This window comes from Sturnira hondurensis, unplaced genomic scaffold, assembly GCF_014824575.4.
Source record: "Sturnira hondurensis isolate 20B ecotype Veracruz unplaced genomic scaffold, ASM1482457v3 Scaffold0019835, whole genome shotgun sequence".
Taxonomy (NCBI): domain Eukaryota; kingdom Metazoa; phylum Chordata; class Mammalia; order Chiroptera; family Phyllostomidae; genus Sturnira; species Sturnira hondurensis.
This window is the reverse complement of record NW_028092466.1, coordinates 4,912,954-4,928,597: the sequence shown is the minus strand read 5'-3', so window position 1 is coordinate 4,928,597 and position 15,644 is coordinate 4,912,954. Positions and strand designations below refer to the sequence as shown.

General features: G+C 45.5%; 1 protein-coding gene across 1 annotated transcript; it reads left to right on the top strand.

Moving 5' to 3' along the window:
* The first annotated feature begins 5 nt into the window (after positions 1 to 5).
* On the top strand, positions 6 to 15,609 carry WRAP53 (WD repeat containing antisense to TP53). Its single transcript, XM_037028380.1, has 11 exons — positions 6 to 102; positions 240 to 650; positions 817 to 915; positions 1,121 to 1,232; positions 13,242 to 13,330; positions 13,529 to 13,619; positions 13,725 to 13,857; positions 14,428 to 14,636; positions 14,834 to 14,937; positions 15,096 to 15,230; positions 15,346 to 15,609. Exons 2-11 carry the CDS (start codon positions 247 to 249, stop codon positions 15,590 to 15,592), a joined length of 1,623 nt encoding a protein of 540 aa, XP_036884275.1. The 5' UTR covers positions 6 to 102; positions 240 to 246; the 3' UTR covers positions 15,593 to 15,609.
* Positions 15,610 to 15,644: the final 35 nt, after the last annotated feature.

Here is a 15,644-nt window from a genome sequence, read left to right as displayed (position 1 = left end):
CAATCGGGCTAATGTCCACGGTGCTTTAAACACTGGTATTCCCCGCCCCCAGCTAGTTTCGCCTTCCGGGGCCTTCTGCCTTCTCCCGGAAGAAGAAGGGAGTTATAGGTGGGTTTTTTCAGTCGGCTTCTCGGATCCCTGCGAACTGTGAAGCAGTCTCGGTCGCTCCTCGAGCCAAACAAATAGCTCATAGCCAGTGGGAAGAAGGTTGGCCGAGGCCAATGCCTGCTGCGCTTTCTCTGCAGTATGAAGACGCCGGAGGTGCCACCGTTAGCTCCCGACTGCTTATCTGCAGACCAGGCCCCAACTGCCGCCCGTCTTTCTCCTCAGGCTTCCCAGATGGATAAAAATATGGGCCCAGAACTGATGCCACTGCTATCTGATGGGGATGATTCACGCCGTATGTTCCCAGATCCTATGGCTAGCTCAGCTGTGTCCCAAGAGCTGGCGGGGGGGGACCCAGCTTCTCTCTCCACTTCTCAGGAAACAGGGTTTGGAACTCCTAGTGAGTTGAGCCCTCAAATCAAGGAGAAAGAACTTTCTGAAAATGTGAGCCTTCTTGCAGAGGAAACGAACAGGGCAGAATTGGGGCCTGGAGAAACCATGGAAAGTGTGTCTGCAGAACCCGCTCTTGAGGATGAGGATTCCACGTAAGTGATGATGGTAGTTGATTCAGGAATCCGAGGAGATTGGAAGTGTGAGATGGGTGGAAGTATGAGATATACCTTAACCTTCAGTCCTTAGTCCTAATTCTCCAGGCCTATTTCCTCTTTGCTTTGGTGACTGAAGTTTGTTGTCCCCCCATCTTCCTTGCAGCACTTCGAACTACAATTTCTCCCAACTACCTCAGTTTCTCAGTGGTTCCTGGTCAGAGTTCAGCACCCAGCCCGAGAACTTCTTGAAAGGCTGTAAGTGGTAAGGAAAATGGGGCAGAGATGAACACACCAGGATTTTCACTTTAAAATACCCCATTTATGTGGGAGTAAGAGTAAGAATTCCTCGTCTTTGACTCCCTTCAAGGTCTTGCGGGGCTTAGCAACCCCAGAGATAGGCTCAGCCCTAGTCCTAACACTTGGAAAATGTAGGTCTGCCCAGCTTTCTAACTCTTGCCTGCTCCTAGGGCTCCCGATGGTTCCTGCATCTTGACCAATAGTGCTGATAATATCCTGCGGATTTATAACCTGCCCCCAGAGCTGTACAATGAAGGGGAGCAGCTGGAATATGCAGAAATGGTAAGGATAAGAGCTAAAGCAGTCCCTTCCTCCTTCATCAGACACTGAACATTTTCTTTTTCTTCTTTTTTCCCCCCAAAGATTTTATTTATTTTTAGAGAGAGGGAAAGAGAGGGAGAGAAACATTGATGGGTTGCTTCTCACCTTCCAACAGGAGACCTGGTCCAGAATCCAGGTACATGCCCTGAACAGGAATCAAACCAGCGACCTTTTGTTTGAAGGCCTTCCCAGGTCCTGCTCAATCCACTGAGCCACACTGGCCAAGGTGGACACTTCATTTTATTCATCATGAATTTCTATAGGTAGCATTTTGTAGAATGAATTCTGAAGTCATTTAAAGAGGTGTTTGTTCTGCCCTGACCTGTGTGGCACAGTTGGTTGGGCACCCTCCCATAAAGTGGAAGGTCACTGGTTTAGTTCCTGGTCAGGGCACGTTCCTTGGTTGCTGGTTTGGTCCTCAGTCAGGAGCGCATGCAACTTTGGGGCACATTCAAGGGGCAACTGATCAATGTGTTTCTCTTACGTGGATGTTTCTCTCCCTCTCTTTCTCCCTGCTTTTCCTTTTCTCTAAAAATTAACAAAAATGTAAAAAGTTACAAACTAAAAAAAAAAAAACAGGAAGTTTGTCCCTTCTAGTTAGGAATATATGTTCTCCATAAAGAGTAATGTATTTCTCGTGACAGTACTTAATTGACTTATAGGTCTTTTTAAAAATTTTTATTTTGAGAGGACATTTATTAAAGTTGGTGACAATGAAACAAGGAAGGTCTTAGGATAGAAGAAACAACAGGAGCCCCAGCCAGTGTAGCTCCGTGGATTGAGTGCGGGCCTGTGAACCACGAAATCACAGTTCAATTCCTAGTCAGGGCACATGCCTGGGTTGCAGGCCAGTTCCCAGCAGGGGACCCACGAGAGGTAACCATACATTGATATTTCTCTCCATCTGTCCTTCCCTTCCCCTCTAAAGATAAATAAATATTTTTTTAAAAAAAGAAACAATAGGAGAGAGCCTAGGCAGAGCTCCTCTGGCTCCCTGGAATGTCATAGAAAAGGGACCTTGGGCCCTGGCCTGGTAGTTCAGTAGGTTAGGGTGACATCTGGATATGATAAGGTGGTGGGTTTGATCCCAGGTTCAGAGTACATACAAGAATAAGCCATTGAATGTATAAATAAGTGCAACAACACATTGATGTTTCTCTCTCTCTTCCCCTTCTCTCTCTATGAATTGGTTAAAAGGGGGAGGGGCCTTGGAGATAGGTTCAGGAGTGATGAGCTGCCCGGGATGAGCTGCTGCTGCCGCCCTTTGCTCCCCCGGTTGCATGTCTCCTGGGGACCCTTAGAGTTTAGGAGATGCACGCCCGAGAAAGAAGAAAGGTGTGGGCAAGCACTGGAGAAGGAGAATGGTGCCTATAGGTGTTTATTGAACGATTACCAATGTATCAGTTACTGTTGGGTGCTAGGATACTAGTGAATGAGACAGGTGAGCTGGTTTGCTTTCTTGTTAGGGAGATTGACAGCAAACGTAAATCAATAAATAAGTTCATTATGTATTATGATAAGTTTTGTAAAGGAAATAGACAGAATGAGGAGAGACTAAAGAGAGGATATGATTTATATAAAAGAGTCAGGGTGGGGCCCTTTGTAAAGGAGTCATTTAAGCTGAGACCTGAAGGATTATGAGATCAGTCATGGGAAGAACTGTGGAAAGAGCATTCCAGGGAGAGTCTGTGCTTTTCCAAAGACCAAGAGCTGGGAAGGAGCTATGTGTGTTCAAGGAACAGAAAGAAGGAGACTTGACTTGGGTGGTGTATACCCAATACAGTGTACAGGTGATGTGTTGTGAAATTGTGCACCTGAGACCTGTATAATTTTGTTAACCAGTGTCACTGCAATAAGTTCAATAAGAAGGAAAAAGAAAGAAGGCCAATGTTTCTGGGCTGAGGCCAGTGAGAGGGGAAGTGTGCTGGGACTGGAGAGATGGCTGGTGGCTACATTGTGTTGGATCTTGAGAGTAGGTCATTTGGAGTTTATTTGAGAAGCCATGGGAGAGGTGGTTTTTTTAAAATTTCTTATTATTTGTTTATTTATTTTTAAAATATATTTTATTGATTATACCATTACAGTTGTTCTATTCCCCCCGTCATTCCCCTCCACCCGCACACTCCCTCCCCCACTATTCTCCCCCCCTTAGTTTATATAACCACGTGTCTCAATTTCCTTAGATTCTATATTTCCCCCACTATTCTCGCCCTCCCCCCTATCTATTTTCTACCTACCATCTATGCTATTTTCTGTGCCTTCTCCCTCCTCCTCCTCCCACCCCCCTGTTGCTAACCTTCCATGTGTTCTTCATTTCTATGGTTCCACTCCTGATCTAGCTGTTCTCTTGGTTTGCTTTTGTTTTAGGTGTGGTTGTTAATAACTGTGTGTTTGCTGTCCTTTCACTGTTAATATTTTTCATCTTCTTTTTCTTATATAAGTCCCTTTAGCATTTCATATAATAAGGGCTTGGTGATGATGAACTCCTTGAACTTGACCTTATCTGAGAAGCACTTTATCTGTCCTTCCATTCTAAATGAAAGTTTTGCTGGATAAAGCAATCTTGGCTGTAGGTCTTTGGATTTCATGACTTGGAATACTTCTTTCCAGCCCCTTCTTGCCTGGAAGGTCTCTTTTGAGAAATCCGCTGACAGTCTGATGGGTACTCCTTTGTAGGTGACTGTCCCCTTATCCCTTGATGCTTCTAGGATTCTCTCCTTCATTTTAGTCTTGGCTAATGTAATTATGATGTGCCTTGGTGTGTTCCTTCTTGGGTCCAACTTCTTTGGCACTCTCTGAGCTTCCTGGATTTCCTGGAAGTCTATTTCCTTTGCCAGACTGGGGAAGTTCTCCTTTATTATTTGTTCAAATACATTTTCCACTCGTGGCTGTTTCTTTCCCCCTTCTGGTACCCCTATAATCCGGATGTTGGAACGTTTAAAGATGCCCTGGAGGTTCCTAAGCCTCTCCTCATTTTTTTGAATTCTCATTTCTTCATTCCTTTCTGGTCGGATGTTTCATTCTTCCTTCTGGTCCATTCCATTGATTTGAGTCCCATTTTCCTTTCCATCGCTATTGGTTTCCTGGACCTCTCCCTTCATTTCAATTAGTTTAACCTTCATATGTTCCTCTAATTTGTGACTAAGTTCCTCTAATTTGTGACTGTACTCTACCAATTCTGTGAGCATCCTGATAAATAGTGTTTTAAATTGGGCTTCTGAGAGGCTGGCAATCTGTTGGTCGCTTAGAGTTATTGGCTCTGGGACTTGAGTTCTTGCACCATCTTTTGGGCTGTTCATGCCTGTTAAGTAGCAGGAACGGAGCCCCAGGTTTTCACCAGAGCAGGGCAACTCAGTCGCTGGGTTGTGACGTTGTATGTGGGGGCGGGATCAAAGAGGGACAATGGCTTCCCTCCGCCGCCTGCTGCCGCGACCCCCACCAGCACCGCAGCCACCACCGTCGCCAGGGCCACGCGCCCCGCTCCACGGCACGCGAATGTGCCACCGCTGTCAGCCCTCCACCACTGGGTTCGCTCCCCGGGGCCTGTGTGGTCTGTCTCACTGCGCGCGAATATGCAACCTTGGTCAGTCTGCCCCGCACCCCGACTAGGTCCGGGCTGCCTGAGCTCCTAGGTCTGTCCTTCCCGACCCAGCTCCGCTGCTGGCTCTGCCTCTCTTACCGTCCCCGTTGAACGGTTCATAGCTGTCGGACTTCTGTATAATTCGGTTTTCTGGTCTCTGGGTGTGTCTTAGTTCTCAAACTTTTGTTGTATCCAAACTTGGTTGTGGGAGAAGGCACAGTGTTTCCACCTATGCCTCCATCTTGGCGGAAGTCTTTTTTTTTATTTTTTAAATTTTAATTGTGTAAGTACAGTTTTCTGTCTTTTATGCCCATCCCAGCCCTCCCTCCCTCCCATTTCCAGCCCCCTTAGTTTTTGTCCACGTCTTTTATACTTGTTCCTGTATGGGAGAGTTTTAAAACATAAGAGTGAGATGACGTCTGAAGTTTAGAGAATAGATTTTGGGTAGGCAACAGTGAAATCAGGAAGACTCATTAGGATGCATGTTTCATGGTCCAGGCAAGAAATGATGGTGATTTGGGCCAGGGTGGTGTCGAGAGATGGAGAGATGTGGGTGAATTTGAAGTGTGTATGTATGTGTGTGTATATATATACACAGAGTGGGAGAGAAACATCAATGTGTGGTTGCCTCTCATGTGTCCCCTACTGGGGACCTGGCCTGCAACCCAGGCATGTGCCCTGACTGGGAATCGAACCATCGACTCGACCCTTTGCTTCACAGGCCCGCGCTCAATCCACTGAGCTACATCAGCCAGGTGAAATATATTTTGTGGGGCTTGGAGATCAGTTGGATGTGAAGGTGCAGGGAAGGAAGCAATCAAAGGTAATGTGCAGGTTTTTGCAGCTAGGTGGATGGTATATGGTTTGCTTAGGAGGAAACAGGGATATAAAAGGTATCGGGATACCCTGGATTGAGCGCTGGTCTGAGAACAAAAGTTGCCGGTTTGATTCCCAGTCAGGGCACATGGCTGGGTTGCAGGCCAGGTCCCTAATAGGGGGTGTTCAAGAGGTAACCACACATTGATGTTTCTCTTCCTCTCCTTCCTTTCCTCTCTCTCTCTCTCTAAAAAAATACATATATCTTTTTTTAAAAAGGTATTGGGACAAGTCAAGGGTTTTAGATACATTAAATGTGAAATGTAAAATTAAGGTGAGAAGTCGGGGCTAGGGGTATACTTTGAAAAGTGGTAGAGCATGTAGTAAGTATCTTGTGCTTGAGAACGGATTCTGTCTCAGCAGAGAGTGTAGGTTGAGTAGGAGAAGGCTCAAGCAGTGCCCTGAGTGTTCTAGCTTGTGGAGGTGGAGCGCAGGAGAAATTACAGCAGTGGAGGCAGAGAGTCAAATGTCTATTGCTTTTGAGAGTGAGGCAAATTTAGAGAATAACCCAAGAAGACATTAGTGATCTTGACAAGAGCACTTTCTGAGGAGTGATGGAAGCAGAAGCCTATTAGAAGGGTAAAAGAGGAAATCTATACAGTTCCTTGGAAGACTTTTCTTGTGACACTCTTCTCAGGAAACTGAGAAATGGAATGCTGACCAGAGGGAATGTGGGTCTGAAGAAGGGCTAATGGGGTGCTCTCTGTGTAGTCAGGGATAATGCCAGTAGACAGGAGTCGATGCTGTAGCAGAGAGGGTTAACAAAGCCACTGAGTAGAAGATAGGCTCTAGAGCACATTTGAGGACTTTTACAAGTACAGGATCCTTCCTTGTGGTGGAAAGAAAGGCAGAAGATGTGTTTAGAGGCACCTGCTTGGTGGTTGCACTATTTCGGTGCCTCTCTCTGTTGGCATTTCAGTGAAGCATAAAGGGAGATTATCAGCTGAAGGAAGAGAAGAGGGTCTGTGGTGAGAGAGCAGAAGGTGTGAAGGATCGGTCCCAGAGGAGGTGAAAACCACCAAGAGATGTGGTGTGCGCACTAGAAATTTGTCGCCAATCATTTAAAGTCCACCCAGTTAGCGTGATTATACATCTTTCCCTAGCAGGTAAATTGACTATAGTTTCTCTGTAAAATGAGGATGATAACAGTAGCACCTACCTCACACAGTTGTGAGAATTAAAAGAATTAGTGTACAGTTTTTAAAACAGTGCCTGACATGTGCTAATTACTCAATAAGCTGTAGTCGTCACTGATACTGGTTGAGTGCCAGCTTGGAGGACAGTCTGGTTGGGGTGTCTTGAGTGTCCGAAGGAGTATGTGTGTAGCGGTTGTCTAGAATGTGAGGTGAGTAAGGAATGGATTGGAAATATAGTTTTGATGAAGCTGAATATGGGAATTGTTGTGGTAGAAATGGCAGAGCAAGTGAACCTGCTGGAGATGGAGACGGTTGTCAAAGATTGTGGTGGTGATGAGTCCCAGGACTCAGTTATGGTGCATGGCTGCTGAAGACTGAAGGCCGTGGCTGTGGGTGCTAAGGAGGTTAAGGAACAGGAAAGGCCGGGTGTTGGACAGATGCAGCATTCTTTCGTTGAGTCAGTCTTTCAATATTTTTTTAGTACATTTTACGTCCCAGACTCTGTTTTAGTCCTGGCAGTTGGTCAAACAAAAACAAGTCCCCATCTTTGTGAAGTTTATATTCTAGTGTGGGAAAGAGGCACTTTTTTTAAAAAGTGAAAAAAAATACACATATGCACACACTTGGGCTAGGGTGGTGTCCATAGAGATGGAGGGATGTGGATGGATTTGAGTCCTATTTTGTAGGACTTTGAGGACAATTGAATGTGGAGATACAGGAAAAGAAGCAATGAAGGATAATGTCCAGGTATATGTATAGATGGCACTTCTCCATGGCACTTAATAGCTATATATATACATACACATGTGTATGTATATAGTCCGTGTGTGTGTGTATGTGTATCTGATAAGTGCCATGGAGAAAAAAAAGGCATGGAGAGCATTGAGAGAATGAATTATAATTTTAAAAAGGAAATTGTAATTTTAAAAAGACCTTTCCTGGTCTTTCCATGGTCAGGAAAGACCCCATGATTTAGATGACATTTGAGTAGAGACCTGAAGGAAGGAAGAGAGTGAACCAAGCTGATATTTTGGGGAAGAATGTGGGGGGCAGAGAGAATAGTTAGTTCGAAGTCCCAGTGGAAGTGGAAGTCATCAAGAATAACAGGAGTACCTGTGGGGAGTGAGACAGTGGACCAGGAGTTTAAAGTCTCAGTGAAAGAGGTAGGTGGCAAAAAGTGGGGAGCTAGACTGATGGCAAGAACTGCAGAGAAGCTAGAGTTTGGAGAAGGGAAAATATTTGGAGATTACAGTGGGGAACAGTTGACACTCACCTACCTCCTGCCCTTGAGGTGAGAATTAAAGAAAGTCTTGACGGCTTCCTTAAAGAAGAAGGGTGCCCAGCTCTGGCAGTGGTCCTGAATGCTGACCCGGCATAAGCTCTGTAAGACTGGGGTCTGCAGATGTTTGAATTCTCAGTGCCAGGTAAAAAGCATTCCAAGCCCTGGTTCCTGAACAGAAACCAGAAACCAGAGGTGTCTCAGGGCCAGGAGGCGTGGTGCAGCCATCCGGAAAAAATTTAAGAGCAGGGATAGTTAGATGAGACCCTGAATACATGGGAGGCTGAGAATTTATTGCGCAAACTCATTAAAAAATGGGAATGTTAAAAAGGGGAAATGTCGTCACCACTCCACAAAATTCAGCCCTTTAAATGTTCTACAATTTTTTTCAAGCTCTACAAGTACTGAAGCTTTTTATGTGGCTGTAATCCTATAGTAAATAGTTCTGTATACTGCTTTTTATTTGTCTTTAGAGGGGAAGGGAAGGAAAGAGGGAGAGAAATATCAATGTATGGTTGCCTCACCCGTGTCCCCTGCTGGGAACTGGCCTGCAACCCAGGCATGTGCCCTGACTGGGAATCGAACCGCAATTCTTTGATTCGAAGGCCTGCACTCAATCCATTGAGCCACACCAGCCAGGGATTATGGAGATTGTTATAATAAGAGAAATTTTATGAGTAAGAAATAGCCAGGATCATGGAGGTGGGAGAGGGTAGAAGGGGGATAAATGGTAATGGAAAAAAATACAAGTAAAGGACAAATTAAAAATATATAGTAAAAGAAAAAAAGAAATACCCTAGGTCAGACTGTACCAATATTTGTTTTGTGCGTGTGTTTTTCCCCTCGATCTTAAGGGGACCCTTACATTTTTGCCCATTGAGCATGATGCTGGCAGTGGGTTTGTCATAATATGGCCTTTATTATGTTTAGGTATGATCCCTTTATTCCCACTTTGCTGAGAGTTTTTAAAGTAGGTGCTGGATTTTATCAAAAGCTTTTTCTGCATCTAGTGATATGCTCATGTGGTTTTCATCCTTCATTTTGTTTATGTGATGAATCACATTAATTTATTCGTGAATATTGTACTAGCATTGCATTCCCGAAATAAATCCCACTTGGTCATGGTATATGATCTTCTTGATGCATTCAGTTTGCTAATATTTTGCTGATGATTTTTAGCATCTGTGTTCATCAGAGATATTGGCCATAATTTTCTTTCTTTGTAGTATCTTTATCTGGTTTTGGAAGTAGGATAATGCTGGGCTATGTGTGTGTGTTCCAAAATAGATTTTAGAGAGAGAGGAAAGAAGAGAGAAAAACATCGGTTTGTTGTTCCACTCACCGGTTGATTCAGATATGTGCCCTGACTGGGGCTTAAACTCGCAGCCCTGGTGTGTTCGGACACTGCTCAGGTTAGCTGGGCTGCCTGGCCAGAGCTGTCTTGTGTGTCTTGTGATATAGCTACAATTTGTTTTCAAAGTTTTTGTGGTTTCTTTTAAGTGTTGTTAGCATTGTGAATGTTTTAGTTCTAACCCAGCCTTACTCGTTGGATATTTTAATTTTTCAAGTATAGTGTTTGGAAATGGATAAAGTTTATATAGGGGGGGAATTGGAGGGCATTTTTTGGTTTGATCCCTGGTCCGGGAATGTGCGTGGGTTGCCGGTTCAGTTCTGGTCAGGGTGTGTATAGGGGTGGCTGATCAGTGTTTCTCACATCAATGTTTTTCTCCCTCTCTTATTCCCTCCCTTCTCTCTCTAGATAAAGAAGTAAAATGTTTTTAAAAATTATTTAAAAAGACAGTTCCTTCACATCAGTAAGAAAAAGACAAAAAACCTAATAGAAAAATGAACAAAAAGTGAAGAAAAATTATGAAAAGGTATACTTAAATTGCCAATAAATCCATATACCTGTATGCTGCTTCTTCCCAACATAGTTTCCCAATAACTCTTCTCCCTTCTCTGTCATTTCTCAGACTCCTGTTCCTAACTCCCCAGCCTCTTCTCTGAGGACTCTCCCTCTCTGTGGCTCTTGCCTGAGGCTTTTACTTTCCATTTGCCTTTTTCAGAAAAGACTGTACATCCTATGTGTCCTATATATTTCACTGAGGGGAGAGGGTAGCCCTCATTCCCAAATGCTGCACCCAGACAATTGTCCTTTCTCTTTGTAAAAACTTTTCCTTTGAGGCTTATGCTGTCTGATTCTCTCACTCACTAAGGACATTGGCTCCTCATAGTCTCCCTCTGAACCCTAAGTCCTTCCACAGTGTTGGTGACCTCAGGTATTCAAACCAGAAGCCAGGGTCTCATCCTTGACTGTTTTCCCTAATCCCCACATCCAGTTAATGACCACATCCCATCAAGTCTGCCTAATCTTTCTAATCCATCCATTTATCTCTGCTTGCTGCCTGTATTTTAATTCAGGGTCCTATTATTTTGGGCCTGATGTTACTGGAACAATATGCTGTCTCCATTTGCTCATTAAGACATTATTTAAAATACTAGGTGTTGGAGCCCTGGGTGGTGTAGTTCAGTAGATTGAGCGCAGGCCTGTGAACCAAGGGATTGAGGTTTGATTCCCAGTCAGGGCACATGCCTGGGTTGCAGGCCAGTTCCCAGCAGGGAATGCACGAGAGGCAACCATACATTGATGTTTCTCTCCCTCTCTCCTTCCCCTCTCCTTCCCTTCCACCTCTAAAAACAGATGAATAAATAAAATCTTAAAAAAAAAATACTAGGTGTTGGAGAAACTGTATGAACAGGACAGATGTGATTCCTGCTTTCTCAGATAAGTATGATGCAAAGTGAGGAGCAGAGAGGCCTATAGGAACATGGAACAGGGCACCTCGCTCAGCTTGAGGGTGTAGGGGAAGACTTCCCCATGGAAGAAGCATCTCAGAGACCCAAAGGATAATTAGGATTCAACCAGGAGAAGTTGGTGGCAGAGGTGTTAGAAAAATATTACATATTAGTATGTGTGACTTAGATATTAGTATGTGTGAAAGCCTCCAGGTTGTGAGTATGGTGAGGTAGCACCTTCTGAGAACAGAGAGCCAAAATGGTAGGATGTAGAGATCTTAAAGGTGTGAGTACAGAGAGTTGAGCCATGAGTGATGGGCTGTGTGTAGACTTCTGGTGAGGGAAGCCTTTTTAAAGAGATTGGGTTTTATACCGAGGGTTATATGGAGTTCTGAAACATTTTAAGATGGTGACATTGTACAGAATTCCAATTTAACAAGGTCTCTAGCGCCTTCATGTGGCTGTAGTATAGAGAATGAGAATGGGTGAGCAGATTGGAGTATAGGGGTACAGAGAAGCCTGGAGAACATGTAGAGTTGTGGAGAAATGCTAGCAAGAAGGCAGTGGCTTCTTGTGGAATGAAGGGGATTGGACAGATTCAAGAGAACCCCAAGAAGTAGAATTGACAAGTATGAGAGTGGGTTGGACTGGAATGGGAAAGGAGTGGGGGGTGGAGGTGTCCTCGTCAGGCTGGTGCTCAGATTTCAGTCTTTAAAATTGGCCGTGGATTCCAGGAGGAACAGCAGGCTTGAAGGTGGCAGGGGATGGGCCCTTAAGGACAAGTTGAGTTTGAGGTGCCTGTGGAAAATCCACATGGAGCTTTCCACCAGGCAGTTGAATATAGGGGTTCCGAGTGCAAAAGTAGAAACCGAAGTTATGGTTGAATGGCATCACCCCAGGTTCAGCAAATAAATAACCAACAAAGGACTGGTGTCCAGGTGATTTAAACATTTTCTTCAAGCCCTGGCTGGTGTGGCTCAGTTGGTTGGGTATCCTTCTGCAAGGTGAAGGGTTGCTGATTTGATCCCTGATTGGGTCATGTGCCTGGGTTGCTGGTTCAGTTCCTGGTCAGGGTGTGTATGGGGGCAGCCGATCAGTGTCTCTCACATCAATGTTTTTCTCCCTCTCTTTCTCCCTTCCTTCCCCTCTCTCTGGATAAATAAATAAGTAAAATTGTTTTAAAAATGATTTAAAAAGAGAGTTCCTTCATATCAGTAAGAAAAAGACAAAGACCTAATAGAAAAATGAATAAAAGTTATGAAAAGGTGTACTTAAATTGCTAATAAACATAGATAAATGTCTCAAAATAGATAAAAACCTAATCTCAGTGGTAATGAAGGAAATGGAATGTATACCATTTCATAGCCTTCAAATTGAGAACAATTTAAGTATGGCAACACCAACGGGTGCAACGGATGCTCATGCTGTTGGTGGAAGAGTGGACTAGGATGGGCCCTTTGGGAAAAAATGGGACATGATCTAGCAGAGTTGGCGAAGTGCATATCATAGAGCCCAGTAATTTTCCTCCTGAGCAGAAACTACAGAGAAACCCTCCTGCATGTACACCAGAATGTTAAAAAGCACACTAGCTAAAAAATGGAAAAATATCAGTGACTACCGATAGAAAATGATAGATGAGTGGAGAAAATAGTGCAGATACATGAATTAGAGCGAAATGTGTCACCATGGTTAACTATCACAAACAGATGTGTACAGTGCGATACTATTAATATTAAGTTGAAAGGCCTGTAAGTCAGTGCTGTGCGTTATTTTTTCTTTATGTACACATATTCCTAAACAAATTAGTGAGAATGGTAAATTCACAATCGTGTTTACCTCTGAGGGAGTTTTGTTGGGAAGAAGTTTTAACTGTTTTGTATATTTTATTTCTTAAACTGGGTGGAGGAGTCGGGGTGTTTTTTTTAAACACCCTGCACCCTGTTGGTATTCGAACTATTTAATTATTTTAAAGGCTCAAATGGCATCTAGTAGGTGCTTAGTAAACATGCTTATTATGGGTTGGTTCTTTGTCTCTGGGTTGGGATATTACTTATTTTTTCTTTAAGTGTTTAAAAAGCAAAAGAATGAATATGTATGATTTTCAGTGGCCCAAATCTGACATTAAAGTATGAGCTGACCTTTGAATGTTGAGATCAAGAATCTGTTTTTCATATTGACCCCATCTCTGCCTTCTCCTACCTGGTTAAATGCTGACAGATGATCTCCCTCCACCATTAAACTGCTGGAGATCCGAGTCTGCCTCTTTTCCCTGGTGGTGACCCAGGCATTCCATCTCTGTCCAGGTCCCTGTCCTTCGGATGGTGGAAGGTGACACCATCTATGATTACTGCTGGTATTCTCTGATGTCTTCATCCCAGCCAGATACTTCCTAGTAAGTGATGGCCTCTGCGTCCCCTACTACCCCCAGCAGTTTCAAGGGGACCCTCTACTGAGAGAGAATCCAGGGCTGCCTAGGGATTTCGGGGGGAGGAAAGCTTGGGGCACCCTTCAGGTGTAAGCTGAGAGGGCTGGTAAATTGGCTTCCTCCCCTTTGACAGCACTGGGGTCTCAGTATCCTTGTTTCTCTCAGTGTGGCCAGCAGTAGCCGGGAGAACCCGATTCACATCTGGGATGCATTCACTGGAGAGCTTCGGGCTTCCTTTCGCGCCTACAACCACCTGGTAGGGACCTCCCGCTCAGCCCCAGGCTCATCCTGGCCCAGCTTTCCTTCCTTCAGGACGGCTAAGGTTTTACTAGGCCTGTTTTCAGCTCTTTCCTCTCTCCAGGATGAGCTGACAGCAGCTCACTCGCTTTGCTTCTCCCCGGATGGCTCCCAGCTCTTCTGTGGCTTCAACCGGACTGTGCGTGTGTTTTCCACGGCCCGGCCCGGCCGTGACTGTGAGGTCCGACCCACATTTGGTAAGCATCTGTGCTTTTAAGAGAAGAAGAAAGAAAAGGTCACTGCCATGTGTAGAGGGGACTTGTGTGAGCCAGGGGACCACATGTGGGGGAGGGTCACATCCTCCTCTGTACAGCCCTGGGAGACAGGTAGTGCCCAATGTGCAGAGGAGAAAACAGACTCAGGGAGATGTAACTTTCCCGAGGCCAGCCTGGTGGGTAAAGAGCTAGTTTACTCCAAGCCCAGTCTCTATCAGCTGTGTACCTTTTGGTCTCCAAAATTTTAGTATCTCTAGGAAATAGTAGGTGAATCTGATTCTATTTTCCTATAAGCCTTCAGCTTTCCATTCCTGCCAAGAAAGGTAGATTTGAGAGGGAAAAAGCAGGTCTTAGGCATGTAAATTCTTTGAGGGATAGAAGGATCTGGGGAGTATCAGAGGTCTTCATGTTCCTTGTAACAAATGGGGCAGGGGAGACATTGAGTCCTGGTGTGTGGGCTCTGGGAAAAAGAGACAGAGGTATACCTCTGATTAGCCTCATCAATGTCAGGTGCTATTGCCCCTTCCCCCACTTTGTTCCTTCCCTTTCTAGCAAAAAAGCAGGGCCAGAGTGGCATCATCTCCTGCATCACCTTCAGCCCAACCCAGCCCCTCTATGCCTGTGGCTCTTATGGCTGTTCCCTGGGTCTGTACGCCTGGGATGATGGCTCCCCTCTTGCCTTGCTTGGAGGCCACAAAGGGGGCATCACCCATCTCTGCTTTCACCCTGATGGCAATCGCTTCTTTTCAGGAGCCCGCAAGGTAGGAGTCACGTCCATCCTAAGCTCCCAAAGGGCAGTAGGCAGGAGTGGGGATGTAGACTGACACATGGGGGTTAGACATGAAAAAAAACTCAACCTAAGCTAAAGGAGCACCTGTAAACCTTGAGGGAAGCGGGGATGTCTGGGAGGTTAGGGGTAGAGAGCAGAGGACTCCAGGCCCTTGCCCTGTGTCTTCAGGATTCTGAGCTTCTATGCTGGGATCTTCGGCAACCTGGTTATCCACTGTGGACCCTAAGTCGTGACGTGACCACAAATCAGCGCATCTACTTTGACCTGGACCAGTGAGTGACTGTGGGTCCTTCCTGCCCAGTGCCCAAGTGCCTACAGGGATGCCCAGCTGTAACCCAAATCCCAGCCTCTGGGTATGAGGAATTCCTGCCCCAGAGGCTGGGCAGGAATTCCTGACTCCATGCCAGCAAGCCTCTGCTCTCTCCCCCAGGACTGGGCAGTTCCTTGTGAGCGGCAGTACTAGCGGGGCTGTCTCTGTGTGGGACACTGGTGGGGCTGGGCATGAGAGGAAGCCGGAGCCAGTGCTGAGTTTTTTGCCCCAGAAGGACTGCACCAATGGAGTGAGGTTGTCTGTTAATTCCACAGATCTTGGGGCTCGGGTTGGAGAGGGAGGTGTATTGCTGAGGGAGCAAACATCCTTTCTCAGGATGTTGACTGACCCTGCCCGTTTCTCCCTCCAGCTTGCACCCTAGCCTGCCTCTGCTGGCCACTGCTTCTGGTCAGCGTGTGTTTCCGGAGCCTACAGAGAGTGGAGATGAGGGGGAACAGGAGGTGGACCTTCCCCTTCTCTCTATGCGCCACATCCACCCTGAATGTCAGCTTCAGCTCTGGTGGTGTGGGGGTACCCCAGACACCAGTATCCCTGATGCTCACCAGGGTGAGAAGGGACAGGGAGGGACAAAGGGAGGTGGAGGTGAGTTTATATAAAAACGTTTTATATAATACTAGAGTCTTTGTGTTTGTTTGGGGAGGCAAATGA

Excerpts from the sequence above, each read along its gene's own strand:
- WRAP53 (XM_037028380.1), top strand. The coding sequence starts at position 247 with ATGAAGACGCCGGAGGTGCCACCGTTAGCTCCCGACTGCTTATCTGCA. Across the intron at positions 651-816 it reads CTTGAGGATGAGGATTCCAC|CACTTCGAACTACAATTTCT; the intron begins GTAAGTGATGAT and ends TCTTCCTTGCAG. Across the intron at positions 13,620-13,724 it reads TTCGCGCCTACAACCACCTG|GATGAGCTGACAGCAGCTCA; the intron begins GTAGGGACCTCC and ends TCCTCTCTCCAG.